General features: G+C 32.4%; 2 protein-coding genes, 1 long non-coding RNA gene and 1 pseudogene across 4 annotated transcripts; 2 read left to right on the top strand and 2 right to left on the bottom strand.

Annotated features, from left to right (window-relative positions):
* The first annotated feature begins 2,940 nt into the window (after positions 1-2,940).
* On the top strand, positions 2,941-5,936 carry LOC110640561 (phenylacetaldehyde reductase-like; annotated as a pseudogene).
* A 3,577-nt stretch (positions 5,937-9,513) lies between these two features.
* Positions 9,514-17,079, bottom strand: LOC110668585 (notchless protein homolog). Of its 2 annotated transcripts, XM_058150945.1 has the most exons (13): positions 16,406-17,076; positions 16,058-16,139; positions 15,840-15,929; positions 14,882-15,007; positions 14,317-14,444; positions 13,177-13,376; positions 12,658-12,721; positions 11,983-12,093; positions 11,362-11,499; positions 10,519-10,661; positions 10,383-10,437; positions 10,061-10,117; positions 9,514-9,966 (listed from the first exon to the last, which is right to left on the bottom strand). In XM_058150945.1, the coding sequence occupies exons 1-13, from the start codon at positions 16,664-16,666 to the stop codon at positions 9,883-9,885; spliced, it is 1,539 nt and encodes a 512-aa protein (XP_058006928.1). In that variant the 5' UTR covers positions 16,667-17,076; the 3' UTR covers positions 9,514-9,882. The 2 variants fall into 2 exon arrangements, with proteins under 2 accessions (XP_058006928.1, XP_058006929.1); XM_058150946.1 differs by lacking the exon at positions 11,362-11,499 and having other exon boundaries at positions 16,406-17,079.
* Positions 17,080-18,469: 1,390 nt separating this feature from the next.
* Positions 18,470-21,303, bottom strand: LOC131182208 (uncharacterized). The gene is made up of 3 exons (XR_009150464.1): positions 20,982-21,303; positions 18,847-19,428; positions 18,470-18,581 (listed from the first exon to the last, which is right to left on the bottom strand). It is a non-coding gene; the product is annotated as an uncharacterized LOC131182208 (long non-coding RNA).
* Positions 21,304-22,936: 1,633 nt separating this feature from the next.
* On the top strand, positions 22,937-24,268 carry LOC110668828 (F-box/kelch-repeat protein At3g23880-like). The gene has a single exon (XM_021830209.2). It carries the CDS (start codon positions 22,937-22,939, stop codon positions 24,266-24,268), a length of 1,332 nt encoding a protein of 443 aa, XP_021685901.2.
* The last annotated feature ends 3,698 nt before the right edge of the window (positions 24,269-27,966 follow it).

The following is a 27,966-nucleotide window of genomic DNA, read 5'->3' as shown; positions in this document are numbered from 1 at the left end:
ATATTTCACACTATTATAAATTTTACGAATGAGATTAATCCAAAAATAATAGCACTGATTCCCAAAACACCCTAATAATTTTTTCTCTATTTTTATCACTTAACTATTTTAAAAATTTTAGGGTCTGTTTGGTTTAACTGTTGAATAGAGCTGATAACTTTTAGCTGATAGCTATTATTGTTAGCTGATAGTTGATGATAGTTGATAGTTGATTCATGTTAAGTGTTTGGTAAAACTATTTTAGCTATTACTATTGATATGTAAAATAACTAATAAGAGTATATATCATATAATTTATTTATTATTAAAATAAATATAAAATTTTAAATTTATTATATTATTTATTTTATTATTAAATTAAATATATAATTATTAAATTAATATATTATATCATTTATTATATTATTAAAATAAATATATAATTATTAATCTATTATATTATATTATTTATTTTATTATTGAAATAAGAAAATAATTAAATTCTTTAAAAAAACAATTAAATAACTTTAAAAACATAGATAAAATAATAAAGTAATTATTATTGCGGATAAACCAAAAACTTGTAATTAATTTTAAGTTTTAGATGTAAAGAAATATTTCATATTTTATATTATTAATAAAAAATATTTTAATAAAGTTGAAATATGTTAATTAAGATGTTAAAATTATAAATTAAAAAAATAAAAATATTAATAATATTAATTTTTGAGTTAAATGAAAAGGGATAATATGGTCAAAATAAAAAATAAAATAAAATCAGCTATCAGCTGATCAGAAACAGCTTTAAAAGTAGAACTGATATAAACTACAGCTGATATGTACTATGAGCCTATTTGGTTTAACTGTTGAATATAGTTAATAACTGTTAGCTGATAGTTGGTCGCTGGTAGCTGATGATAGCTGATTTATGTTAAGTGTTTGGTAAAACTATGTTAATTGTTGTTGTTGATATGTGAAATGACTAATACGGATATATATTATATAATTTATTTTATTATTGAAATAAATATAAAATTATAAAGTTATTATAATGTATTAATTATTTTATTATTAAATTAATTATATAATTATTAAATTAATATATTATATCATTTATTATATTATTAAAATAAATATATAATTATTAATCTATTATATTATATCATTTATTTTATTATTAAAATTAGAAAATAATCAAATAACTTTAAAAATATAGATAAAATAATAAAGTAATTATTATTATTGATAAAGGAAAAACTTATAATTAATTTTAAATTTTTAGATGTAAATAAATATTTTATATTTTATTTTATTAATAAAAAATATTTTAATAAATTAAAATACGTTAATTAAGATGTTAAAATTATAAATAAAAAAAATAAGTATTTATAATATTAATTTTTGAATTAAATGAAAAAGGATAATATGGTCAAAATAAAATCAAATTAGCTATCAGTTTTATTTTTTTAAAGTTACCAAACACTCTGATTTACCTGTTTGGGTATCTATCAGCTATCGGCTGCACCCAATAGGTGAACCAAACATCCCTTGTGACAACCCGACTCGAGAAAATGGTCCGATGAGGGCGGGGAGTGACGTAAGAGAGTAAACTCCTGGCAAGCTCCTAGGATAGTGAGGCTACCTAGGGTAGTGGAATACGGGGCACAGGAATAAATCAAATCATACATTGAAATCGGGGAAATTAATCACTAAATATGCCTTTTGGTGGAATGACCTAGAGAGTTGGAAGAACTCCGAGGTTAAGCGTGCTCGCTTGAGAGAAATGCTAAGATGGATGACCTCCTGAGAAGTTCTTCATTCCACCTATGGGACAAAACTGTGAGGCTTATGGCCAAAGCGGACAATTCCTCTAGTGGTTGGAGCAGGGGCATTACAGATGGTATTAGAGCCCGACCCCCTCTAGTGGATGTGTGGTTTGAGGATGAACCAGGCGGAAGCTGGTGGGTCTGTGACAGCCCGACAAGGGAAAACGGTCCCATGAGAGCGGGAGTGGCGTAAGGGAGTAAACTCCTACCAGGCTTCTAGGATGGCAAGGCTACCTAGGCTAGTGGAATGCAGGGCACAGGAATAAATCAAATCATACATTGAAATGAGGAAAACTAATAACTAGAGATGCCTTTTGGTGAATTGGCTTGAAAAGTTGGAAGAACTCCGGGGTTAAGCGTGCTCGTTTGAGAGAAATGCTAGGATGGGTGACCTCCTGTGAAGTTCTCCATTCCACCTACGGAACAAAACCGTAAGACTTATGACCAAAGTGAATAATTCCTCTAGTGGTTGGAGCAAGGGGGTTACACCCCTTATATCAGTTACTCATCAGCTATCAGCTTTGTTTTCTAAAGCTTACCAAACACTCTCTTAATTTTCTCAAAGCTACAAACTTGAATTACAATTAATAATTTTTAGCAATTGAGAATGGTCTACAAATTCAACTTTGGATTACGTATTATTGAATTGTGTGCTACCGAACTTCAATTTAATAGTAAACTCTTGACTTTTTTCTATTTTTAATTGGTCAACAAAACGGTGGCCACCATTTGTGGCTGCCTTAAGCTATTTGCATGGAGGCGCCCCCCATGTGGAGGGACTCTTGCACGCCCAACGATGAGATCATCATGATCTAAACAAACCACAAGTGCACAACAGAAAATAACCAGATAAACCGAAAAACATAAGAGTCAAATAAGAGGATAAAGGAATGACAAATTCTAGGGATAATGAGTAAAAAAAAATTAAAAGAAAAGAAGGACAGCATGAAAAACAAGACTTTAATGTCATGTTGACAATTAGAGATCTAACATTTAAAAAAAAAAAAAAAATTACAAATGCCCAACAAATCTTCACTCCATGATTTTCATTAGTTTCAGTCACAAATATAAAATTTACAGTGTCACGATGGAAAAGATATTTTTCTAATTAAATTTAAAAAAAAAAGGACAGCTTCTTGGCTGCCAACTATTTTTCTAATTTATTTAGTTTGTTCATCGTTACAATGTTCAATGTTTTTCGACACGAGAACATGAACACGTTATGATATTTCCTGGATCTACAGATACACTCCATTCTCTATATAAACAAACATATATGGTGAAAATGTCAACTGCATATGCTCATTTTCTTGATTTTCTTACGAGTCACTACTTACACATGGAAAAGCAACACACAGAGAGAAGCAGAGAGAGGACGAATGGAGAAAGGAAGGTGGCGTGTGTAACAGGAGGGTCAGGCTACATAGCTTCATGGCTGGTTAAGCTTTTTCTCCAAAGAGGTTATATTGTCAAAGCTGCTGTTCGTGACCCAGGTCAGTATCTCTCTTTCCAAGTCTTCTTCCTTTCTCTAGTCTTTTTTGAGCCAATTCGGTCATATATTAGTTAGTGGTTTTGCATAATCATCTTTGGTCTGGAAATTAAAGCCACGGTTACCTATACATTTATCAGCTTAACTAACTGTAGTTAGTCTTTCCCTTGTTTTTTTTTTTTTTTTTTTCACTTTCTTTTTTACATGATATATTGTGAAGTGTGAATTCCAGCTATATTCCAAGCGGCAAAAAGCATTTTTAGTTCTTAATTTTGCACGAAAAATCATTTAGCAAACTTTAGTTGCATTCTATTTAATATCTAAACCTTTTATAAAAGTGGAACGTAATTGTTAAACACCTAAACTTTATAAAATTATAACAAAAAGTGTGCAAATCACATCTACACATTTACCAACTGGCAAGAGCTAAATAGTTACCCTTTTATAAAATTCATGTATCTAATAGGATGCAACTAAAGATATCTGTGAAGGTTTGGCTAAGTGGTAATACACACTTGTACCCCATGAGGAGGGCTTTAACATCTAAAAGGATGAGTCTTCTATCTAACCGTAAAACAGGGGGTGGGGGATACCCTGGATATTTCTAAAAAATGGGAGTATTACATGACTTTTCATGTAAAAATTAGGAGTCAAAAGATATTTTCACCCTTCTTGGAAGTTTTAGTAAGAATATTTTCAACAATTTTTGAATTTTTTCTTCTCTAGTTCCATTGGTTTTTGTTGCATGTGGTGTTAAGTTCGCATTTTTTTTTATTTATACCTAATTTATTATGAACTTAAAATATAAACGTGTGAAATCTATATGTAAAATAAGTAAGTTTTACTATATATTTTATGTACATGATGGATCTTGTCCAAGAAATAATTTTTCGTCTAGCACACGAAGATGATTTCACAAGGCCTCAAGAAATTCAAAGTGTTACTTGTGAATTGAATTGAGGTATCAGAGGAACTTGATTAACCATGACAATGTGAAATATGAGTTGAATTTATAAATTTTTCTAACCAAGAAAATGTGAAATATGAGAGATCAAATTACTTTTTTTTTTTTAATCAAAGATAGTTTAAAAATTTAGTGCATATAAAACAAAAACTGATAATTTGATCAAAAGACTTCAAAAATGTAACTAATGCTGAACTTTTCTCACTAAAATCTCACTCATTTTGCCGATTCTATTTAAATGTGACATAGGTGATTCAAAGAAAACAGATCACTTGCTTGCACTTGATGGAGCAAAGGAAAGGCTTCATTTGTTCAAAGCAAATCTACTGGAAGAAGGGTCTTTTGATGCTGTGGTTGATGGGTGTGAAGGGGTTTTCCATACAGCATCACCTGTAATATTTTCAGTTACTGATCCACAGGTTCCTCTCTCATCCCTTTTATCTCCTTAAATCTTCTTGATATGTTAAAGCATTCATCAAACTTTACTGGGTTATGCTAGGTAATTAGCTGATCAGGTTTTAAGACTAATGCATTTCATTCACTTCCTTTTAAACTATTCATTCAATAAATATTTACATTTCTTTCTGCATTTCAGGCAGAACTAATTGATCCAGCCGTGAAAGGAACACTTAATGTTCTTAAATCATGCACAAAAGTTCAGTCTGTCAAGAGAGTGATTATAACATCTTCTCTAGCAACAATGGCATTTAGTGGAAAGCCTGTGACTCCTAATGTGGTGGTTGATGAGACTTGGTATTCAAATCCAGAATTTTGCATGAAATTGAAGGTGTGTTTATGTGCCAATTTGCTTTTTTACTTCAGCAATTTCACTATCAGATGCAGTGATGTAAAAGAGAGAGGAAAATAAACAACGAGCTTTAGCTTAGTGGTTGTCTTCAGAGCTGTAAGGTTTCGACTCCAAGTCTCAGTCAAACCCAAATGAACCAAAAAAGAAAAAATAGAGGAAATAACCATCTTTATGCTTATCAGTTGTTTTCTCCATTGTTCTTCACTTCTTGCATTCCAACGCAACATTATTTCATTTCTTTCCAGTTCTGGTATATGCTTGCGAAAACCTTAGCAGAGGAGGCAGCTTGGAGATTTGCAAAAGAGAATTCAATTGACTTGGTTACATTAAATCCAGGATATGTGATTGGTCCTCTCTTACAACCAACTCTTAATGAAACTGTGGAATGATTCTCAACCTTGTAAATGGTATTTTTCCACAACCATTTTGGATTATAAGCATTTTTCTCTAGGAAATGATCTGATAGAAGGTGTTAGTAAACAAAGTAAAAACACTTGCCAACTCAACTCATTTTCAATCACAATCAATCTTGGATTGGCTATATGACTTATTTTCCTCCGTTTTGCTTGATTTCTTTTGATACAATCTATTAATCTTTTGAGTGCAGGAGCAAAAACATACCCTAATGCATATTATAGGTCAATTGATGTTCGAGATGTTGCTGTTGCACATGTTCAAGCCCTTGAGATTCCTTCAGCTAGTGGCAGATATTGTTTAGCTGCAGACGATCTCCACTTCTCTGAGCTTTTAAAGATTATTCATGAGCATTGCAGCTCCCTGAAGAGTGACTAATTTTGTAATTCGAAGATTTATATGTTACACCATCCATGTGGTTTTTCCTAATAACCGACTTACAACAATTGTGAGATACTTCTTAAGAACCATACTGAGCAAACAATCAAATATCAAAGAAAAGCTCCCGCAAAATCATAGTCCCAGTTAGACCTGATTGCAGACTGGTTCTGGTCTGATTTCAAACTGGAACCGTTGGATCTGCCAATCTCTCAGTTCGGCCCAATTTCGGTTCAAATTGGTTTCAAGATGATTTTGATTCCACACTAAATATTATCAAATTATAATAAATTTTTAGATATAATTTATTTATTTTTTAATGTAAAAAAATTAAAAAGGCTCAAATATAAACTCTATAGATTTTAGGAAAAAAAATATGTACTTAAATTTGATCAGTTTGATTCAAGGGAAAGGCCCGTAACCAGCTCCTAACCCAAGTTCAGAATCGGTTCACATCCTAAAACCATAGACCTAAACTGTTCTGATCCATGAAATAACTCTGTTATTCTATGTAAGATTAACACACGAAATAACAAACTAATCAAAACGTGATAACTAGATGAAAAAATAGTTATATATATATTTTTTAAAAGAACTGTTTTTAATACATCAAAAAACAACCTTTTTATAGAACCCACTATTGTTAATTTGTTATCATATCATTGGTTTACGATTTTAATATTAATTAAATCACCATTTATTGGTTTCTGTCTTTTAAAAAATATAATATTATGAAAAACACATTCCATTGTGAAAAATAAAATTTTTAATGTATAAAAACTAAATTTAAATATGCTTTATTATTGTTATTATTCAAGTATTTTTCATTCAATTTTGTAGACATAATTTATATGTTTTTTTTTTTTTGAGAAATAATTTTCCTACATTGTAGCCTTTATTTGTTAGAGATCTAAGATGACTTATTAATCTTTTTGCGTAGATTTATCAAAATATGAAAAACTGAGATAGAATGATGGGAACAAAAAGGTGTGGTTATAGAGAAAAATAAAGTAGAATAAAAGAAAAATAAAAGTCAGGACAGTTTAGGTATTAAAAAAAAAATAAGAAAGATAAAAATTTAATGAAACCAAATTATATAATTAAATAATTTGTTTTTTAAAATGTAGAAACTATCAATTATTTTAGCTAAAATGGGGGAACTAAATAGTAATTTAATTAGAATTAAAATTTATTAACTAATGAAGAACAATAAGGCAAAATGTCAGATCTTGAGAAACGAGGGAAAATGTATGATCGCCTTCCTCAAGAGTTGCTTACTGAAATTTTGTTAAGATTGCCAGTGAAATCACTCCTCAAATGCAGGTGCGTTTCCAAGACTTGGTACTCTTTAATCACCGACCCTTCTTTCACAGCCCACCATCTCGAGAAAATCCCTGCAAGAAACATTGGCCTACTTATCTTTAGGTACGCCAACTGCTATTACCAATTAATAATGAATAAATGAAGTCATCTGGAAAATAATTACTGTTAAAATCATTTGGGATGTAATCATCACAATCTTCCATTAAGGCTGGCTTAGTAAGAGCCAACAAGCTTATGAGGAAGACAAGCATCCCTAACGGCTGGGGAGAGTGCTTAGTAGCCATAGCCATTCTGATGGTATTAAGATTTCAAGTGCTTGTGTGGTTCTCACTTCTTGGCAATGCGCCCTTTATATAGAGTTGAAGAAATTGGTAACTTGATGGATTGCCAAAGCAAGATTCCACGGAGATTTTCCGAAAAAAGAATTCCAATGAAATTTTCCCTTCTTTTTTTTAAAAGAGGGCTTTGAAAAAAATCTTTTGCATGACACGTTCCTACATCTGGATAACCAACCCTAGTTATATTATAAGAACTTTGCTAGGTGTTCACCACTATTCCTAACACTGATTTTGGGTAAATTAACTAACATTAAAATGTTTGGGAAATATTAAAAACTTTTTGTTTATAGGAGCCCTAATGGATTTTAACACAATAATATTAAAGTCATCCTTAAAATTGTGAAGTTTTAAATTCGAATTCCAATTAAAGTCAATTAACAAAAACAACTAAGAATAGAGTATCTCTAATTTTGAGATATTGTAGGTAAATCCATAACAAAACTTATTGTTGGGATTATAAATCCCATATTGAGAAAGTATAAAAATGAAAGAGTAGAGTGGTTGAATTATAATATTGACTTGACTAATAATTTTGATGTGTAAAGTAATCTAATCACTTATATAAGTCTAAATAAAATATAAATATTTAATTTGATCGACATTCTCTCTAAATTTAACATACATATATCATAATTTAGATTGGATTGCGGGTTTCAGCCATCTATAATACTATATAATTGGACCTGCGTTGTGTTATAAATCTCACATGGAGAAAGTATAAAAACGAAGAGGTTAATATAAGTAGCTAGATTGTAATATAGACTTGATTAGTTATTTTAATGTGTAAAATAACATAATTATTCGAATAAATTCAAATTAAATTGAATAAAGATATAATTTGACTAACAGTCTCTCATAACGAGCAAACTTATTTTAAATAATTAAGATTTAAAAAAAAAAACCTTGGAAACCCCTTTCTTTTTCTTAAAATTCTGTCTAAAAGATACAAATTTTGAACTTTTCTAAGGTGAACAAAATATAAAATTATATATATATGTATTATTGTTTTCCTATATATAAAGTTTGAAAGAATAAAATAACTAAAATTAATTTTAAATGTGATATTATTTTCATTAATTAATTTTCACTATAGTATTGTAACTGTAGTTAAATTTTTTTAAAATTTTGCAATTTGTAGATTAATATATTACGCCATCTATGTGGCCCTTCCCTAACAACCAGCTAATAACAATTGTTCTTAAGAATCATACTGAGCAAACAATCAAATATCAAAGAAAAGCTCCTTCGAATCGCGGTCCCAATTAGACCCAGCCGCAGACTGATTTTGATCTAATTTTAGGCCGGAATCGTTGGATATGCCAATCCCATAGTTCAGCCCAATTTCAGTTTGAAATGGTTTCAAGATCACTTTAATTCCACCCTAAATATTATCAAACCATAAAAAATTTTTAAATATAATTTATTTAATTTTTAATGTAAAAAAAAAAATTAGAAAGGCTCAAATATAAACTCTCTAAATTTTAGGAAAAAAAAAATAAGCTTTTTAATTTGATAAGTTTGATTCAAGAGGAAGGCCCATAACGAGGCCCTAACCCAAGTTCAGAGCTGGTTCAAGGCTTAAAACCATAGAGCTAAACTGATCTGATCCAGTACACGGGCCAAACCAGCCCTAATTCCAAAAATGCGGATAATCTGTCTTTGAATGGACTAGCGAAAGACAAACAGCAATAATATTTGCGCCTATAATAATCAATGGATTATTCCTTTTAGATGGCTTTTTCCAAGTAGTAACTTCTCTGAGGATCGATAACTAACAATCCATGTGTTGTTCAACTGTTGCAGATGTGACTAAAATAACGACATGCCCTCGCCAGAGTACATCATATCACATGATAAGGCAAAAACTCTCTGAATCAGCTTCATTCCTCTGGAAGCAACTCTTAGAGACACTTTTGAAAGCCCAGAGCAGGGCTTCCTTAGGATCTGATTAGATTGTATCTGCTGCTTAAGTAATGCAAAAACAAGTGGGGAAATTGAAAATTAAATAATGGACTTTTCCATTTATGACAGCAGAAAGACTGATTTTCCAATATTTGCTAAAAATAAAAGATGCCTGTTTTAACTTCTGTTTGTTATTTTTTAAAATTACTGACATGGTTTATGGCCCTAGATTCCTAATTTGTAATCTGCAAACACCACGAACAACGATTCCAAAATTACAGTGAAAATAGGCTTGCTTGCTTCTCCACTGAACGATTCTATAGACATTTTTTTCAGTTTTCTTTTATCATGCTGTTCTGCCCACTGCTTAGCGTCAAGATATCATCACATCATTTGCTGTCCATTGAAGTTGCCAAATATTGTGTGGTTTGACATTTCCACCATATACTCATCTGCTAGGTCTAGCCCATCCATAACTTCAATACCCCATCCTTACCTCCAGAAGCTACCTTCTCGCCATCCGGACTCCAATCAATGGCATATACCTTTCCACACCAATATCAGAACTCAAAGATCAGTTGCAATCAAGTCTAACAGCACGCAGGTCAAATAGCCAATCAGACTTGGCAGGAAACGTACCTCATCAGCATGGCCAGGAAGGTCTTGTTTTAACTTCCGTGTCCTTATATCCCAAACCTAGAAAGATAAAGAAATTTTAACATTAGAAACAGATAGATCATCACACTTGGAACTAAAGGTGCATACATGATAGCCTGATTATAAGATTTTTTAATTAAATTCAATGACATTCTTACAACTTCAGGAAAACATGATCACGTAATTCACTAAACTTGAATAGGAAACAGAAGAGAGAAAACTTTGAAACAGAATCCCTTTTATTACCCAATGATCCGGTCGGAACACTGAACTCAATAAAGGGCGAATGGTAATTATAGTATACCTTCAGCGTGGAGTCTTTGCTTCCACTTAAAAGAAGCCTACTGTCAGCTGACCAGCTGTGGAACATCAAGCGACATTAAGATTTACGCTACAAAGTATAGGTACAGAAAATCAAAAACCATCAGAACAACTCAAACCTGATTTGATAAACATAATCAACATGTCCTCGAAAAGCAGCAACGAATTTTCCAGTAACACCATTCCATAACTTGACTGACCCATCAAATGAAGCACTAGCCACCCATTGCCCATCAGGTGAGAAGTAAACATGATTTACAAGCTGTAGCAACCAACAAGAAGCCATTCAACATTTTTAACTCCAGGTACTAAAACGATGATATGTGCTAACAATGAAAGTTGTACTTATCATATATAAAGACAATAAATTCTAAAGAATATCTATGTTAAGGCCCTTGTCAGTTAAGGTATGCAACTAAGTTCATGATCTGCATTTTCACCGAGATTCAATAAGCAAGCAAGTCGTAACACAGTGGCAAGAGAGAGAGAGACAACATGCTTCTCCAACATGAAGAAATATCAAGGTCAACTAGGAATATCAAGGTCATGTGGATAGAAAAGCTGAGACTAATTTAAAATCTGCAGGATAGGAATAGGGGATCAGCACCTTCAAGCCCTTCACACAATCGTTCAGTGCAGTGGGAGCAGGTATCAACCAAAAAACACATGGGAAATGCTCAATAATTATTTAGGCCTTTCAGAGAGAGAGAGAGAGAGACAGACAGACAGACAGACCACAAGATACACACACTCACACAGAGAAGAAAGACGGGAGGCGGAAGAGAGATGGCTGCATTAATGGGTTAAAATGCTAAAAAGAGGACTAAGGTACAAGTAATGGAATGGGGGACCTCTGCATGACTGGATAAAGTTTTAGATTCTTTACATTGCACTCCCAATAAAAAACCATCAACAAACTGCAATTGCAACCAGAACAGAATGCAATCATATACTTCATATACCTTTTGATGACCTGTCATGTGAGTTTTGTGGTGTTCGCTAACGGCAGGTTCCCAGAGAAACAAAGTAAAATCATCAGAACCTGAAACTAATCTCTCAGGGCCATTGCCCTTCATTTTGTTGTATCTTTCCAGAGCAACCTGCAAATATTTTTTATTTTGTTGTACAACAGAATATAACTAATTCCCCATAGACGGAATGGAAACAAAGAAAATTTGTTTAGTCCGGTAGGAAGTACACCGCAATAAAGTATTTCTTAAATGCTAAAATCCCGCTACGAATCTCAACCACTCATCTGAAACCTAAATAAAACTTCATATCAAAAGTAGAGGAAGATAAATTAAGCTAGAAGATTAATGCCAGATAAATTTACCAAGAAAAACAAGGGGAATTCTGACCCCTTGAAATTCTAATGAAAATGCTCATAACTAGATAGTTTTACAATTTGCTTCAATTGCTTGGACAAATCAACAACATTGATTTGGAGAAAGTTTCTTCTATGCTTCACATTATCAGTCATAAAATTGAAGAATGCATGTGGTACCAACTACCAAGCAGAAAAAATAGAAAAGAACAGCTTTAAGGACTAATAATGATACTCTGAAGCAAATAACATCAATTACCTTTTTCATTTCCTCTGGCGAAGAATATATTTTGCCAGTATGGTCAAAAGCTCCAGTACGAAGAACATAATCAGTGCTCAAAGTCATGGAGTTTACCCGATTCCCATGACCCTAGAACAAGCATTAAGCATTAAATATACAAGAAGAAGGTCATAAAGAAAGCCAAAACTAGAGGGAAAAGGCTATATCACAATACAAATCAACAACTTTGTAACCTGAAACTATCATAAAATACTATAACATTACCAGACACCAACCATAGAGGGAGTGATAGGCAAAAAGGTCATTATAATTACTACTGGAACAACAGAACAAGTTTCTTCTGGAAAAAAACAAAAATTGAACAGGCAGCAGAACAGCGGAAAGAAACATGTCCACTATTGTACGATCATTACAATCAAACTTCATACAGGGTTGACAATCGAGAAGACGCAGAATAACCAAATATACACCCTAAAGAAGCCACAGGAGGAAGATGGAAAGACCAAGAAATAACAAGACTAAACCTTGAACGTTTTCTGATGAAATTAAATTATAAGACCAACACTTAGATGTGGATGAAGTGTAGGTAATGTGACAATGATATCAACACATATTTAGTAGCAATTTTGTACAGTCAGGCAAAGCAAGAAACAAACATGAGAAAGACTGATACCAGTTGGCACCTAAAATTACCTTCAATTCCCGAATTAACTTCCCCTGTGAAGTCTCCCAGACTTTGATGGTACGATCTTTGGAGCTGCCAAAGTAGAGAAAAAGATATGAGTAACAAATATGGCTAAGGTATGTTTGAGCCATAGCAATACTTGACTGTCAGAGTACAAATTTAAGATGTCCGGAAGAGATAATTGAAGTTTGAAAAGAATTTAAACCCATAGAGAAATTTGTGTAGGTATTGAGGCTTTCTCCAGCCCAAGTTTGAAAGTATTTCACTCAAAAGATCAAATGAAAAACAAATGCAACATCAAGAGACCATGAAATTAAAACTAAAAATTCCTAAATTAAGTATAATCATGTGTTACATTAAACCAGGAGTTATTTGGTAAGGATTAGCCTAAAAAGGTTGTTCACAATTCTTAAATTTCTTATGAAGGAATAAGAAATGGTGCTTCACTTAAAGAGGGGGGAGAAAAAAGTAATGGTGATCATCTATTATATTTCATTATAATACGGAGAATGAAGAAAAATACTTACCCAGTATAAATTACTCCATCTCCACCCCATTTCACACAAGTTATTCCATCTTTATGACCAGTGAGACAGATAACACATTTCCTTAATGAAACATCCCATATGCGTGCATCCTGATCTTCGCTAGCACTAACAAACCGACGACATGGGGCATTCAAGTGGACTGGTTCCCAAGAGATAGCAGTAATCCATTGTTTGTGGCCCTAAGACAAGGAAATCCAAATACTATTAGTATCTAGATTTTATTTTAGGCAGCACATCAATTAAAAGATCGAATAAAATATGTTATGACAATTTGAACAGTGATAATTTCAAAAATCTTTGAGAGGAACAAGAGTTTGATGCAATGTTGTAGAATCAGAATTAGTTTTTGCTAAGAAATTTAGTCAAATTAAAGGAATTACTATTTATAGTTACACCCAAAAAAAAAAAAAGCACTTAATCAATCATTACATTTCACAAACAATGGAAGAAGCAAATTTCTAATACAACAGACTTTCACAAGATAAAGAGAGCTATATAGACTGAACTTATCTTTTGATCAACTTTAAAAGGGAGACTTACAACTAATAACAACGAGACTATAGGGAATATTAATTTATTTTTCAAAACAGAATGCCCTTGTATTGTAATTAGTCAAGAATAGAATATAAATATTAAAGATTCTCCACAATAATAAAGGTTCAAAAATTCAGTTCAGCCATGAATAATTACAATAAAATGTACAACAATGAAGAATAAACAGAGTCTCAATGCAGACAACTTCCTCTCCCTCCCTCCCTCCCCCCTGCCCCCGCCCATACATGCAACTTTCCTCTTGCACTGAAAGGAGTTTACTTCTCTATATCATGAACCAGTGATCTCTAGGTTACAGGAAAGCAACCTCAATTGCACCAAGACTCACCTTTTCACCCCTCACATTATATAAAGATAAGAAGATATGCTCATATGTAAGGGAACACGGTCTTGTCAGGAAGAGTTTTAGCACCCAGCAAAACCCATGAGAAAAAGGTACAATCCAAAGGAGCATATGTAGCCCAAGGTGGGAAAACTCAATTTACGTATACATCAACAGCAAGAAAAACAGCAATTAACTATAAAGTTAAATATTAGTTATCAGTCATTTAAGTATAGAGAATTTACCACAAGTGGACTGCCTGATGGCTTTCCTGTCTGAGGATCCCAACATTGGAGCTCTCCAGCCTTGCTCCCACTCACGAGATGTTTACCATCCGGTGACCATGCAATACAAAGAACCCAATTCTTGTGTCCTGAATTAAGGAATAATCGGGTTAATACAAAAAATATGATGATCAATGAAAAGGGGTGACCATCTAAACTCAATTTAGATGCTAACCCTGACAGGAGACAACAATTATCACTACATGAGGGCACATACACAGATCAAAGCAGATTCCCTTTGCCAGGTATGCAGAGGGAGCACAAAAATCAGCAATATCCAGTCAAAACATTAAGAACAGGAGATCATCTTCATTTGCTAAGATGATCAATCAGAGATCCAAGCATAACAATTGGAAAACTTACTCTGGCTGCTATAACAGCTCAAAAAAAATGTTTCAAATATCCAAATGCTTTTCTTGAACTGTGTCTTTCTGTGTGTGTGTGGATGTTTTTAGGCAGCAGCCTTAACTAGGCAAGGAAAGCAAGGTGTTCAAAAAAAAAAAGTAAGGTGTTCAAGAATTCTTGCCTCTACATGTAAACAGTGGTGTTTGAGTATTAAGATCCCACAGACGAACACTTATATCTCCAGAGCCACTTGCCAAATGCCGCCCATCAGGACTAAAAGCAACCGAAAGTACAGGTTCTTTGTGACCTGCAGTCACAAAACAACACCACATCTAAGAAAACAAGTGAATAATACTAAAATGCATGCTGCTTAATCAACCTGAATAAACTAAAAAACTTGGCCCATGCTACTCATTTACAGATAGGACAAAAGTATTCCTCTTAACACCAAAGCCACAAGCAACCATGTGCAGAAAGGTACCATTACTTGAACAGAGAATCATCTGCTGCACAACTAATCCATTTGCTTGGAAAGTATCTTTTCATCCTCCAACTTTGAATGAAATTCACATATTAGGAGCTTACCATCAATCAAGAGAAGTTCTGATCAAACTTGTCAAATATTTCCCCCAGCATATATTTTTTACATTATAAAGATACCCAATTTCTTTTCGATAGACAGAAGATGAAAGACAAACCTAAGGTCTCATATTAACATGTATTTGATTAAAAAACTTCAAAATTCAAAAATAAATTAAGAGAAACCCTTATTCTTTGACTTCTTAGCTTCAATTGTATTAGTATATCAATTCTGGAGCATCCCTTATAGTAAACAGCCAGCACTAGCATCCTTAAACCCTAGTCACAAACCCTTAATGCCAACCAAAGAAAAAAAAAAGCCAACTTGCCAACATTTTATTCAACCATGCAATTACAGCATGTTCAAATACCAAAAGGCAATGAACAGTTCAGTAATCCTGGCTGACAAGGTATCATCAGTTAGTTTTAAGTACTGAACTATCATCAAACTTGTATATTCCGCAAACAGTTATGATGTCATAAATTCAGAGGCTGTTGTACAACAGTTCTAATATAAATGCAAGTACAATATCAGTCCAAGAAGAAAACCAATGTCATACCAGCAATGGTTGCTGAACAACGATTAACTGGACGGATCCGGAAAACAGCTTGTGGTTGATAAACAATGGAAAGTACCTTCTCCACAGAAACTGAAAAAATTTTTGAGCCCATAAATCAGGCAAAAAAAAAAAAAAAATCGACTGAAGCCTCAAAAAAGAAAGATTACATTTTGCATATTGAAATGTTACTCTTTTCCCTTCTTTGTAACCTCACTGACCTTTATTTTTCTGTAAGTAAGTTTCAAGTGGAACAAGAAGCTCCTCGTCTGATATGTAGAAAGAGTAAGGCAACTTCTCTTCCTGAACCAACAAAAATGCAAAAGTCAGCAGCAGTGTCTCAGGTTTTCCTATTCTCTTCCTTTTTAGCACCTCTCTTTTGAGTATTTAAAACTCCCATCAAGAATTTAACTTTACTTTTCCAATAATAAACCCTATTAATTATTCATTCCATAATTACAGATGTTCAACAACCAATTATTATATTCCTTTTACCATCAATTTCTAAGCAACCAGAAGGACCCAGTATCACACTGATACAAAAAAACAACAGGAATTCAGAAACTGACATTGCGGAGAAGCTCATTGACGATTTGTTGAAGCTGTTGAGGACCGGCATCCTGTGGAAGATACAAGGGAGCTTCCAAAGCCGTCCCTTCCCGGTCGGTAAGTTGGCACATCACGTTATTCACCGTTTCCATATCCATTTTTCTAATTGAGGGACTGTGCTTAGTGCTTACAAGGCGTTCTCTGTGCCGTTGGATTGCTACGAATCGTGGCTTAAAGATTCCTTTGTTTTTTACTTGTCTCAGAGAAGTGGAACCCCACATCTATACATATAACAGCAACAGAATTACCTGGAAGAGGGCAGAGAAAGACTTCAATGGCGACTGAGGGCGAGAGAGGGGAGAGAGCTGGAGACGGTGGTGGTCTGAGAGCGAGAGGAGGCGACTGAGGGTGAGATGGAGGAGCGAGCCGAAGACGGCGGTGGTGGCTTCTGAGGGCGAGAGAGAGGAGAGAGCTGGAGACGGCGGTGGTCTGAGAGCGAGAGGAGGTGACTGGTGAGATAGAGGAGCGAGCTGGAGAAGGCAGTGGTATGAGGGCGGAGCGGAGAGGCCGAAGAGAGAAGAGACTCCCAATTCTTAAAAATAGGGCAAACTGTGATTTTTCAGTTTCTTATAGACGTGAGACGTAAAGTATATGGACTTTTTGCATTGCATTAAAAGGGTGGGGAGGATGGGGCGGCAGGACAGGGCAGAATGACATTGGCATTATATTTATTTATAATTTTATTTATATAGAAAGCAGATTAAATAAGATTTATTATGAACTGATACAATATTTTTTTATAATACTAAATATAAATTTTATGTTAATTTTTTAACACAATTATTTTAAATTTCATAATATTTTTTCTAAAAAATTTTTCTATTATTAGTAAATATTTTCATTTTTAATATATTATTTTAATAAAATAAACATAGTACACTTGACAAAAATTAAAAATAATTATATATTTCAATATAATACATTTTTTGTTATTTAAAAGTTGGTTAATAAATTAAATAATAATTATAAATATTTTTTAAATATAAATAATTAATATATTTTATTTTATTATAGGTGATCTATATTCACTTTATGTTTTATTAATTAACTTTTATGAGGTTAAAAATTAATTTAATTATTTAACTTATTGGTAAATATTATATAGAGATGTTAAAAACTTTAAAATTTGATTAAATCTGATAAATTATACAGCAAATCAAGTAAATTAAAAAAAAAAAGATATAATTTTATTGAAAAATTTATGAAATTTATTAGTGATAAAAATATATAATTATATCATAAAGCTCAAATCTTTATTATGTTTTTCTATAGTTATAACATCAATAATTATATTTTATTTATAATTATTTTAAATTAAATATTACATTTTAATTTAAATAAAATTATTTCTTTAAATTTTTAAATTATAATTCGGCTGCCGAACATTCAAAACCCTTTTTTAAAAATTAGACGGTAAGCAAATCGACAGCCGAAACTTCATGATTCAGCAGTCGAAACTCCTAAATTTCAGTTTTCAAATTTGGCAGAACCAAGAGCGGCAATCGAAAAACTTAAACCCGACTGCCAAATATTGAGTTTTTAAAAACTCGAATTCATTTTTTTCTTTTTCAACAGTCTTTTTGTCTTTCGTCTTTCATCTCTCTGTCTCCTGAATTACTCTTCACGCCAAATTTCCTACAAAATCCTTCTTTTTATATACCAAATCTCATATTACATACCAAATCTCACATTCACGTTGGATTTTGAAGCCTTTACAATCTTTTAAGGTTTTACATTTGAATTTTCTCGCGAAATAGGTATTTTCTATTTCTCTTCTTCTTTCTTTTTAAAATTGCATGTTTTTAACTAAATTTTATACTTATTTTCATTATGTAAATTTGCAAGCTTTGGCCTTTTGATTGTGGGTTGCTCGCTTTTGGTTGTTGGATTCTTTTCTCCAATTTTTCGTGCTTTTCTTTTTTCAATAAGTTTTTAGGCTTGCAATTAGTCTTGGACACTATTTTTAACTGATATTAGTTGATGCTTGGGAAATATATATATTTTTGCATATTGAAATGTTACTTTTTTTTTCCCTTCTTTGTAACCTCGTTGACCTTTATTTTTCTATAAGTAAGTTTCAAGTGGAACAAGAAGCTCCTAGTCTGATATGTAGAAAAAATACGGCAACTTCTCTTCCTGAACCAACAAAAATGCAGAAGTTAATAGCAGTGTCTCAGGTTTTCCTATTCTCTTCCTTTTTAGCAGCTCTCTTTTAAGTATTTAAAATGCCCATCAAGAATTTAACTTTACTTTTCCAATAATAAACCCTATTAATTATTCATTCCATAATTACAGATGTTCAACAACCAATTATTATATTCCTTTTCCCATCAATTTCTAAGCAACCAAAAGGACCCAATATCACACTGATACATAAAACAACAGGAATTTAGAAACTTACATTGTGGAGAAGCTAATTGACGATTTGTTGAAGCTGTTGAGGACCGGCATCCTGTGGAAGATACAAGGGAGCTTCCAAAAACCGCCCCTTCCCGGTCAGTGAATTAGCACATCACCATATTCACCGTTTCCATATCCATTTTTCTAATTGCTTTGAATTAAGGACCTATAAGTGTATATTTATATGTATTGTTGGGAAAGTTTCAATAATGGAATTGGGGGAGGTTTTGGGTTTTTGGCTTTGTGATATTTGCAGATGATTGAATAAGGTATTAGGATTTTTCAAGGTTTAAAAAGTTTGGGATTTTAAGGGACTGTGCTTAGTGCTTACGTGGCATTCTCTGTGTCATTGGATTGCTACAATCGTGGCTTAAAGATTTCTTTGTCTGCTCTTTGTCTTTCCCTGCAGTGATGCTAAACTACATATTCATCTGCATAAATACCATGTCTGTGCCTGCCTTTCAATGTTTGACTTCATATCTTCTTGGCCCAAATCAACAGTTCAGTGAATTGGACCGGCTCTAAATCGAATTATTGGAGTCAGTAAAGGACCCATCTCCTGAGGTTTTGATTGAGAATCAAACTGAAATTGACAATGCGAATAGTTGGTTTTGATTTGATTCAAACATATTTTTCTAAAATAAAAAAAAAATTATAATTTTCGAAGGCATCACATGAGCTAAATCATTTTTGAAATTGAACCGAAACTGTTAAAAACAGGAATCTAAACTACCTTTAAATCAAAATGAAACTGCACTACGCTCTACTAGGAACTAAAACAGACTAGAACTAAAATTATGTAGTTTGATTCCGGTTTGCTCCCTCTCTAGAACATAAATCATCAATAATGACTCGTGTAATCTTAGGTTCATCCGAAACATTTCATCATTTTCAATGTTTTTCTTAAAGGGAAATTCTTGCATAGACTCATACATCATAAATCTAAGATACAAATATGAAAGAGTGATATATTTAATAAGTGAGTCTCATATATGCGTCTTGGTTTATGGTGGACCGAATCCAAATAAGAAAAATCCTTTCTTGAAATGGAAGTCACTTTGAAATTGAGCCTTTGATCACTCTATCAACCACTTTCCTCCGCATAGAGCCATCATGCCTAATCTCATTTCTCTGCCTCTTTTCAGTTATACATTCACCATAACACTAATATTACTACTATTACCTCAAGTTCAAGAAACAAAGCTACAACGGATTTGCTCAATTATTTGGATTCTAAAAGGTCCACCCTTTCGGTTCAAGAATCAATAACTGAAGGTGTTTTGTAAAGATTGCTTCCTTCTCACATACATAGCTTTGAATTCAAGATTTTCTCCAAGGTATTGCTAATTCATTTCACTTTCAACTATCAGGATGTTTGTAGTGGTCACAATTGCTTGCTTTTCGATAAACAATTACAACAAATTAAGCCAGAATGGGCTTGAGATAATGTATGAAGGTTTGATTTTTACTGACAAATAGAGGTGCATTGCTCTCCACACTTTTGATTTTGTTGAAATACTTGTTGGACATGAATACAAAGTCTATGTAATGCTTGTTAACTCCCGCAAGTCAATTTTAATATGTAGATTTCTTTTCTTAGATATTTGCCCTTTCCTGCAGATTAAATATGTACTGATAAGGTCTCTTGTTAGTTGTGGTTATAAATCTCATCCATAGATTTTGCTTTGATGTTGAATTTTCAAACATCTTGATTCTTGAGATGCTTTGCTACAATCACATTATATCCACCCTTATCATATTTAGGTCCAAATGTAAGTCCCATTCTCAAACATATGGAAAGCAAGCACAGACTTTTATCCATTGAAGGCCAACGCAGATGCTCTTGCTATTTCTAATGCATTGAATAATAAATATTTTGGTTAACCATATGATGGGTTCATTTATCTAAAAGCATGATTTAGTGGCTGTTCATTACAGATGTCAAAGGAGGAACCGGAATTGAACCAGTACAACTGAAAACTAAAATAGCTCAAACTCAAATTGACCAAATCATTGTCAATTAGGGTAAAACAATCAATAGGACTAATTGGATAAACAAGATAAGATTGGATGAAAGTTTTTTTTTTATTGTTATTATAAAAAAAGTAAACATGACAATTAGAATGCGAAGTATACCTCTGCACTTTCTCTCTCATTTCTTCCTCCAATGAACCATCATTACATATCCCTATATCAATTCCCTCCAAAATTCAGAACTGGCACGACAGATCTTTAGGGCTTAGCAGCATCGCCGTGAGGACATATCCATTGCCTCCATTGCATGCCTGGGCCATTTTCGATTGAGACTCGATTCGTTTCGATTCCCCATTGGTCAACGTTACAATCAGAACATTTGAACCAGGGTATGCATTCTCCATGTGCTGATGACACAGCAAGAGATCATTAGCCAGATTGAATAAAATATGTTAAGTTGATTAACAAGGATTATGCCACTTGTATTTTATTTGCAGCAGATCAAGTTAAAATAAGATTTGAGGTGAAAATCCTCTGCCATTTTATATAGCAAATGCTCGTACCCTCTTTCATCTGCTACTAGAAATTCTCTTTTTCTGGGAAATAAGCTGTAAATTGGGTTGTGAAACAGACCTGCCATCTCAAAGTCATGGAGAATGAAGTCAATGGCGAGATCTATTGGCGTCTTGGGAGAGCTACACAAAAACAAAAGATTAAAGAAATTAAGTAAAGATTCAAGAAAGACCATTAAGTAATTAAAGACCACTAAGTAATTATGTACATTCATTACTCGTGTATTTCTACTCCACTTTCTAATAACAAAAGCCAAAAATGACATTTTATGGGGGAATTAGAATAACAATTGCCAGGCCGGTTCAATAACTTCACCAACATCAACATGGTTTGCCTCTAGGCTGCTCAGCTTCATAATAGCTGAATCCACCGCCTTCTTGTAGGAATCCGCCGCCACCCCACTCGGAAATATCTTTCCGCTGCAACCCAAGGGACAAAGACAAAGAAAAAGAAAAATTTTTCTTAGCAATACAATGTTGATATACAGCGCTAGAATGTGCAGCGTTAAATGCACTGCAATTATCTGTTTCCTTGATTAATTTTTTATGTGTAAATAATTTATACCATTTTTACCAAGTGAGAATGAAGAGAAGAAGAGCGTAGATATAAAGGAAAAGAAACAGGGAGAGAGAATAAGAGAAGACAAGAGAGATATAAGGGGAAAAAAGATTAGGATAATTTAAATATAAAAAATAAATGTAAGGCTAACTAATTAATGTATTTTTTTAAAATATAAGGTTTAACTAATTAATTTATTAAAATAAATAGATTAAATAATATTTTAATCAATATTGACAAATAAAAAAATTGACAAAGAAATTAAATAGTCCTACGAAAGGAAAATATATGAACTAAATACTATATTTTTCAAAATATAGAAATAAAATAATTAGTTTAATTAAAATACCATACTAAGTAATAATTTACTTATAAATTTATTCTATCTTAAAAAAAAAAAAAAAAAACTCATCATTCATTTAAAAATTTCTTGAAATGTTAAATTAAAAAACAAATATATAAAATAATAAAATGAGGGTTTTATTTAAATAAGCCTTTAAAATTTGTTTAATAACTTGGATCATGTGCAGTAACTTAGAATCTTCTGAAAAATTCTGGAACTTTCTGGAATAAAATTAGATTAGAAATTGGAGACTCAGATCAGATTCTAGAATTCCTCTAAGTTTTGTTTGAATTTTTATTTTGGAATTAATATTCAATTCAATATTTTTGTAGAAAAATTGTGAAAGAATTTTTTTTGAAATTACTAACCAAGGAATATGAGATTAGAAGAAGAAAAATTATGTGCGGAAAGAAAGAGTAACTGCCTCCATTCCAGAATCTTCCATTGTTTTATGTACGAAGAAACATGCAGCTGCTGCCTAACTACATTGCCAGCTCAACACTCTAGCTCAATAACCGTTCCCGCCAATTCCATAAATTGAATGGGGCAAGCCACCTCTCAGCAAGTCTAGTATTTTTTCAGAGCCAGTAGATCCATCGCTCAATAAAACAGAGCAGACGCAGCAAGAAGAACAAAAAGAAAAATGTCTGATCATCTTCCTCAAGAATTGCTCGCCGAAATTTTGTCAAGATTGCCAGTGAAATCAATCCTCATATGCAGATGCGTTTCCAAGACTTGGTACTCTTTAATCACCAACCCTTCTTTCATAACCCACCATCTCAAGAAAACTGCTGCAAGAAACAGTGGCCTTCTTTTCTTTAGTTACTGCAACAGAGAACCTTGTCCGCCATTTAGAAAAAATGAGAGTTATTTGCTATACCCAGATGAGTTATTTGCAAACCCTGTTGAAGAACTTGATTGCCCATGTAAAGGCTTCAAGGGTTTGTTTGATATAGTGGGTTCTTGTAATGGGGTCTTTTGTCTATCTTATGGTTATTATGCACCAGCTTTATGGAACCCTAGCGTTAGAAAGATTGTTAACATTCCTCGTCCTAATGTTACGTTTACCTCACATGGATTCCATAAACACTCACATGGGTTTGGCTTTGATTCCTCTACTGGTGATTATAAGCTTGTGAGAATAGTGTATTTGCCAGATAGTAATTTAAACTTTGATAAGATTCCGCCTTTGGTTGAGATTTACAGTTTGAGAAGTAGGGGTTGGAGAAAGGTTGATAATGATCTGAAATGTGTCATCCCTGATTTCTCAACGTCCGCTTTTCTGAATGGAACTTGTCATTGGGTTGCCACTAAGCCGCCTAATGGGCCTGATGTATGCGATGCGATTTTGTCGTTTTCTTTGGGAGAAGAGGTGTTTGGGGAAATGGAGGTACCAGATTGTTTGGCTAAGAAATATCACTATATTAATGTTGCAGGTTCTGATGGATCACTTTTGCTGGTTGCTTTTACGGAAACGACTGAGGAACGCTGCTTTTCAGTCTGGATGATGAAAGAATATGGTGTTCCAGGATCTTGGACCAAACTTTTCAATATTTCACATTTGGCAGATATACGAAGGTTCATTGCATTTAGGCAAAGTGGTGAGGTTCTATTGGTAAACGGAGGTGAAGAGCTATTTTTCTATGATCCAAAGACAGAAGAATTCTCGTATACAGAAATTTGGGCCACTCCAAGCTCCTTTTATTTGGACACTTTAGTGGAGAGTCTTGTTTTACTCGATGAACCAAATGAATTTGCAGAGGAGGAACCTTCTGAGGATGATGGCTCAAGTGGAGTTTCAAATGAGAATTCTTCTTCTCCTGATGGCGTAGACATGGACTTGCAGAAGAACAATGAAGGGAACCAGAATGCCAACAGTCCTATTATACTGAACGAAGCAAATGAAATATTGGAGGAGGTTGCATCTACTTGTAATTCACAGGTGGCAATTGATAAAGCAAATGAAGAAGCATAGGGAGAGTCCATTTCTACAGAATGAAGCAAATGATGTCTTGGGGAGGATGATTCTGCTGCGCACATTTAACAAATTCCAGCAACTGAATGTTCTGGTAAATGGTCTTCTTATGCTAGTTTGGACCAGAAGTAGCAATACCGTACCTACGCTTAGTGGAGCATTTATCGAGTCTTTGTCATTGCAAATTTAGTTCTAGCATTACATTTTAATATCAACTTTTAAACATAGCAGTGTGTCTTGAATCTTCATGAGCTAGTCCCTAATAAAACATATCATTTGCATATTTTCACATGATTAGACCTTCATATTTGATAATTTTTTAATGTTATTTTCCTCTCAGGATGCACACCTGAGCTTTTAGAAAATTCGTAGCTGTCTGCGCATGAATATGTATATAGGAGATAGAGAGCAGAAATTATATTTTAACTGTGTTATTCCATGTAAGATTAACACATGAAATAACAAACTAATCAAAACCTGATAACCAGATGAAAAGATAGTTATATATATATATATATATTTAAAAAAAAAAACTGTTTTTAAGACATCAAAAAATAACTTTTTTTATGGAACCCACCATTGTTAATTTGTTATTGTATAATTGGTTTACCATTTTAATACTAATCAAACCACCATTTGTTGGTTTCTGTCTTTTAAAAAACATAATATTATGAAAAACACATTCCATTGTGAAAAATAAAATTTTTAATGTATAAAGACTAAATTTAAATATGCATTTTTTTTATTATTTAAGTATTTTTTATTCCATTTTCTAGACATAATTTTGCTTTCTTTATTGAAAAATAATTTTCCTACATTGTAGCCTTTATTCGTTAGAGCTCTAAGATGACCTATTAATCTTTTTGCATAGATTTATCAAAACATGAAAAACAGAGATAGAATGAGAGAAACAAAAAGGTGTGGTTATAGGGAAAAATAAAATATGGAAGGAGAAAAATAAAGTAGAATAAAAGAAAATAAAAGTCAGGACAGTTTACATATTAAAAAAATAAAAAAGGCAAAATTTTTAATGAAACCAAATTATATAATTAATTAATTTATATTTTAAAATGTAGGATCTATTAATTATTTTTATTAAAATAGAAAGATTAAATAATAATTTAATTAAAATTAAAATTTATTGACTACTGAAAAATTATGAATTGATTAAATAATTTTATAAATTAAAAAATAAAAGAATTTAAATAATGTAAATTTTTAATATAAAAAATAAATAATTAATTTTATTAAAATGCAATTACAAAATAATAATTTTTTAATATTATAATAAAATGTACGTAAAATAAGTTTTTTCATTTACAAAGAAAGTGTAACTGCCCGCTATTCCAACATCTTCCATTGTTTGGTGTGTATATATATATATATATATATATTTATTTATTTATTTATTTATTTATAAGTGATGCATGGAAATGCTTGAATATATAATAATATTGAAATTATAAATAAAATTAATATCTACTCACATTACATTGGAGAATATTGTAGTGGCTAGATGAAGGAAAATGATTGACTTTGATCATTTACATAATTTTATTGTGAATTTATTAGTGCTAACTCAAATAAAAATAAACTTAAAGAGGCAAAGACAACAGAATTTATGTCAAAAATCTGGCAAAATTTTTCCTGCACCTATGACCTACTCAATTTGCGTGAAGCCCATAACACGGGGTTAGTACATAATTTTTACCGAATTTATTAAATTCTTTTAAAGCTTGAAAAAAATATTATGAAGTTCCGTGAAAAAAACGGTGTCGAAAAATTTTGAAATTTATATTGCCGCAAAGCTCTCATCGAATGGAGTGCGTTGGTGGTCTCAGATCACCGATCGAATAATCGGATCGTTCTAAATCTAAATGAAAAACTTGAAACTTCTCTCCTCCATATCTCACTCATCCAACTACCAAATGCCGCAAAATTGATATCAATGAAAAGCTCTCGGAATAAGCTTTCCAACCCCACTTGAATTGCCTTCATCAGACGTCGAATGAAACCACAATCGCGCCTGAAAGTTAGCTGCCATGCGCATGCGTTTTTCTCTCTCTTCCCATGTTTGCCGCCGCTTTTGGTGTTTCTCCGGCTAGCTGGTGGTGCGACAGCGTCGTTGGGTGGTGGGGGGAACTTTTTCCGGCGATGGTGGTGGGTGGTTGCTAGAAAAAAATAGAGGAAAGGGGTAGGGAGAAAGAGAGAAATGCGAGAGACAAAGAAGATGGGGGCTGCTGAAATTTTTTTTTTTTTTAATTCTGGAAATGAATCTAGACATATGTTGTCTAGATTCATTCTTAGAAAAATTTCAAATAAATCCTTAATCTTTTATATATTTTTCAAGTAAGTCCCAAAATATTATTTATGAAAAATTAAACCATAAAGAAAATGTAATAATAATAATAATAATAATAATAATAATAATAATAATAATAATAATAATAATAATAATAATAATAATAATAAAATTAATAACAATTAAATTAATTTTAGAGTCAAGGTTAGAAATAATGTAATACTATATCTTGTTAATTAATTAAATATTAATATTTAAAACTAATCATTTCAATTAAATTAGACTAAATAATATATAAAATATGTTTAGAAAAATATTAAGTCTATAAATGGGGGTTTTACAAAGATTATAAATTAGTTAGATACTATTAAAATAATATTTAAATATCATATAAAAATATAAAATTTATATTTTAAAATTCGGGTTATTACAAGAATTATACTGAGCAACAGTCAAATATCAAAGAAAAGCTCCTGCAAAATCATAATCCCAATTAGATTCAGCCACAGACTGGTTCTGATCTAATTTCGGGCTGGAACTGTTGGATCTGCCAATCTCATAGTTCAACCCAATTTTCGTTCGAAATGGTTTCAAGACAATTTCGATTCCGCCCTAAATATTATCAAACTATAATAAACTTTTAGATATAATTTATTTAATTTTTAATGTAAAAAAAAATTAAAAATGCTCAAATATGCACTATATAAATTTTAGGGGAAAAAAATATACTTTTGAATTTGATCAGTTTGATTCAAGGAGAAGGCCCGTAACAGGCTCCTAACCCAAGTTCAGAACCGGTTCAAGGTCTAAACAATATACCTAAACTGGTCCAATCCAGTACACAGGCCTAACCAGCCTTCGGCCAGGTGTAGTCCCAAAAATGTGGATAATCTGTCTTTGAATGGACTAGTAAAAGATTAACAACAATAATATTTGCAGCTATAATAATCATTGGATTATTCCTTTCAGATGGCTTTTTCCAAGGGTAACTTCTCTGAGGATCAAATAACTAACAGTCCATGTGCTGTTCAATTGTTGCAAATGTGACTACAATAACGACATGGCCTTGCCAAAGTACATGATATCACAGGATAAGGCAAAAACTCTGGGAATCAGCTAGTGACTCTTAGAGACACTCTAGAAAGCTTCAAGGAGAAGGGCTTCCTCAGCATCTGACTTGGATTGTATCTGCTACTTAAATAATGCAAAAACAAGTGGGGAAATTGAAAAATAAATAATAAATTTTTCCATTTACGATAGCAGAAAGACTGATTTTCCAATATTTGCTAGAAATAAAAGATGTTTGTTTTAACTTATGCTTGTTATTTGTTAAATCACTGACATTGTTTATGGCCCTAGATTCCTAATTTGCAATCTGCAAACACCGCAAAACAAC

Source organism: Hevea brasiliensis, chromosome 8, assembly GCF_030052815.1.
Source record: "Hevea brasiliensis isolate MT/VB/25A 57/8 chromosome 8, ASM3005281v1, whole genome shotgun sequence".
NCBI lineage: Eukaryota > Viridiplantae > Streptophyta > Magnoliopsida > Malpighiales > Euphorbiaceae > Hevea > Hevea brasiliensis.
This window is presented reverse-complemented; position numbering and strand designations above follow the sequence as displayed.

What these genes read in the sequence shown, in the direction of transcription:
- LOC110668585 (XM_058150945.1), bottom strand. Translation starts at nt 16,666, where the DNA reads ATGTGGGGTTCCACTTCTCTGAGACAAGTAAAAAACAAAGGAATCTTT. An exon ending in TCAATGAGCTTCTCCGCAAT is followed by an intron (nt 16,140 to 16,405) that starts GTCAGTTTCTGA and finishes TTGTTGGTTCAG; the next exon opens with GAAGAGAAGTTGCCTTACTC. An exon ending in ACCACTGTTTACATGTAGAG is followed by an intron (nt 14,445 to 14,881) that starts GCAAGAATTCTT and finishes TCCTTAATTCAG; the next exon opens with GACACAAGAATTGGGTTCTT.
- LOC110668828 (XM_021830209.2), top strand. Translation starts at nt 22,937, where the DNA reads ATGTCTGATCATCTTCCTCAAGAATTGCTCGCCGAAATTTTGTCAAGA.